General features: G+C 65.6%; 1 protein-coding gene across 1 annotated transcript in view; it reads left to right on the top strand.

Annotated features, from left to right (window-relative positions):
• The window catches only part of ANKRD2 (ankyrin repeat domain 2), a 3,916-nt gene extending 2,109 nt beyond the window's left edge, over nt 1-1,807 (top strand). The window contains exons 2-8 of the mRNA XM_035900933.1: nt 7-25; nt 215-322; nt 489-587; nt 817-915; nt 1,054-1,152; nt 1,443-1,541; nt 1,630-1,807. Of these exons, the coding sequence (XP_035756826.1) occupies nt 7-25; nt 215-322; nt 489-587; nt 817-915; nt 1,054-1,152; nt 1,443-1,541; nt 1,630-1,734 (628 nt within the window). The 3' untranslated portion in view covers nt 1,735-1,807. The remainder of the gene's footprint in view (nt 1-6; nt 26-214; nt 323-488; nt 588-816; nt 916-1,053; nt 1,153-1,442; nt 1,542-1,629) is intronic.
• Nucleotides 1,808-2,566: the final 759 nt, after the last annotated feature.

Genomic DNA, 2,566 nt, shown 5'->3' with positions numbered 1-2,566 from the left:
CCGGCCACCTGAGCCCCTGGAGATCGTCCGTCGGGGGGGTCCTGGGGTGTGGGAGGGGGACTGCTGGGACAGGGGCTGGAGCCCCCACGGGCCAGCCCCCGGGTCACCCTCCCAGCCAGGGACCTCCCCGGGGCAGCAGGGCAGGGGGCCCCCCGTGTTGTGCCCTCTCCTGTGCCCCTGCAATGCCACAGCCCTGACCCTATCCTGACACCAGGAGGGTCCTGTGGAGCCGGAGACCTTCCTGAGAGCTGCTGTCCAGGGCAAGATGCCCGTCATCGAGAAGTTTCTGGCAGACGGTGGCCCCCCTGACACATGTGATGAGGTAGCGTCCCCCATGGCCACTGGCCACCCTGTGCCTGTGCCTGGCCACCATGCCCTGCTGTGCCCATTGGCGAGGGCTGGGAGCCCCGGGATGGGGCTAGAGGTACGGCTGGGCTGGGCCAGGGGGTGATGGATCTGTCTGCCAATGTGGTGCCTCGTCCCCCCAGTTCCACCGCACAGCCCTGCACCGCTCCTCGCTGGAGGGACACATGGACATCCTGCAGAAGCTGCTGGACAGTGGGGCCACCGTTGACTTCAGGGACCGGGTGAGGCTGAATCTTGCCCCTGGCTCCATGCTGGTCTGAGCCTCCTGGCATGGCACAGCTAGAGCAACAGCGGGGTTGGGGTCCCTGCAGCAGGGCAGCGCTGTCCTCACTGCCGAGGTGGCTGTGGGCAGGGTTCTGCCTGCTCAGCCTGGGCATGGGGACTGGCTGGGGTGGGGGATGGACATGGAGCGGGGGTGTCCCCTGCCCTGACATGGCTCTGTGCACCCAGCTGGACTGCACCGCCGTGCACTGGGCCTGCCGGGGTGGGCACCTGGATGCCGTCAAGCTGCTGCAGGACCGTGGGGCAGACCTCAACCTGAAGGACAAGGTGTGCAGGGCAGAGCTGGGGGGCGCGGGGCTGTGCCAAGGGCACTGGCATGTGCCAGAGGACCAGCGCTGGCCCTGTGTTGGGTTATCTGGGGTGGGTGCTGATCCGCTCTGGTGTCCATCTCCTCCCCCACTCAAGCTGCTCAGCACTCCCCTCCACGTGGCCACCCGGACTGGGCACCCCGACATCGTGGAGCACCTCATCCACAGTGGGGTGGACATCAACTCCCCAGACAGGGTGAGTGCTGCAGCCCTGCAGCCAGTGCTGGGGGGAGGCAACACTGATGCCCCCGCCTTGGCTGACCCCTCCGGGGTCTCCCAGAACCTGGAGCGGGGCACGTCCAGATGCACACTCATCCCTGCCCTGGGGTGCTGGCAGCCGCATCCAGAGCTGGGGTGGGCTCCGTCCCCCTTGTCCTCGTGGGTAGGGGGGTGTGCAGGGAGCTGGGGAGCCGTGCTGGCGACAGGCAGGGCGTCCCTGTCCCCAGAGCTGGACCACGATCCCCAGCGAGGTTGTGTCTCTCGCAGGAAGGCGACACGGCACTGCATGATGCCACACGGCTCAGTCGCTACAAGATCATCAAAATGCTGATCCTGCATGGGGCCGACATGATGGCCAAGAACGAGGTGAGCAGGGGGGCCAGCACTGAGGCCATTTGCAACCCCACCATGTTGCACCACGCTGGCCCCAGCCTCTCCCTGCCCCCTCTTGCAGGCTGGCAAGACCCCCACGGACCTGGTGCAGCAGTGGCAAGTGGACACGCGCCAGGCACTGGAGACCAAGGAACAGCCGCAGGTGGAAACGGAGGTCCCTGCGTGATGGCGCTGGGCAGGGACCAGGGACTGGGCTCAGCTCCAAGGAGCAGGATCCAGCCAAGACTTGTCTGTGTCAATAAAAGCCAACAAAGAGCAGCTGGGGGCCTGTGGGGCTGGGCAGCCTGCACTGGGGGCAACGGGGCTTGGAGGCGCCGGGTTATCCAGGGAGCTGGGCTGTCCGGCAGCTAGGATACTAGGGACTCCAGTGTCAGTGACACCACGGGGCCAGGACACCAGTGGTTCAAGGGCAGGACTCCTCGCTGTGGGATACCCTGGTTGCTCACAGTGCTTTGAAGTCACACCTGGGCAAGCTCAGGGAGGAAAACTACATTGAGGGCAGCTCAACCCAAGTCCACGCTGTGCTGGAGGCTGGGGTTGTGCTGGAGAGCAGCAGTCATACCCCTGCCACTCCCGCATTCCCTGCTGGAGCCATCCCTGGGGGAATGCAGCAGCCCCTTTTTGCAGGCTGGGTCACTTCTGCTGCGTGCAGTGCTCATTGCTCCCTACCCAGAAATGCTCCCACTCGCCCATTTACACGAGACACCAACACCCAGAGCAGGTGAACCCTCCCCACAGCCCCGGCACGCCCTGCAATGCCTGGTTCCTCCCTGGCTCTGCAGCCCAGCCCGTGTAGGTGGCAGAGGGATGGCTGCCAGGGCTGGCAAGCAGAAGGGAAAGTGCAGCTGGGGCGGCTGGGGCTCACTTGGAGGGGTGCTGAGCTCCTGCAGCCAGCTCCTGGAGGGGAGGAGAGCATCCTGAGCTCACCCAGTACCACCCCCCATGTCGTCTGTCCAGCCGGGTTGCAGGTCCCTCACGTGCCCCGTCAAACATTAACA

The sequence above is a fragment of the Egretta garzetta genome, unplaced genomic scaffold (assembly GCF_000687185.1).
Source record: "Egretta garzetta isolate BGI_Z169 unplaced genomic scaffold, ASM68718v1 scaffold888, whole genome shotgun sequence".
NCBI classification, from domain to species: domain Eukaryota; kingdom Metazoa; phylum Chordata; class Aves; order Pelecaniformes; family Ardeidae; genus Egretta; species Egretta garzetta.
This window is presented reverse-complemented; position numbering and strand designations above follow the sequence as displayed.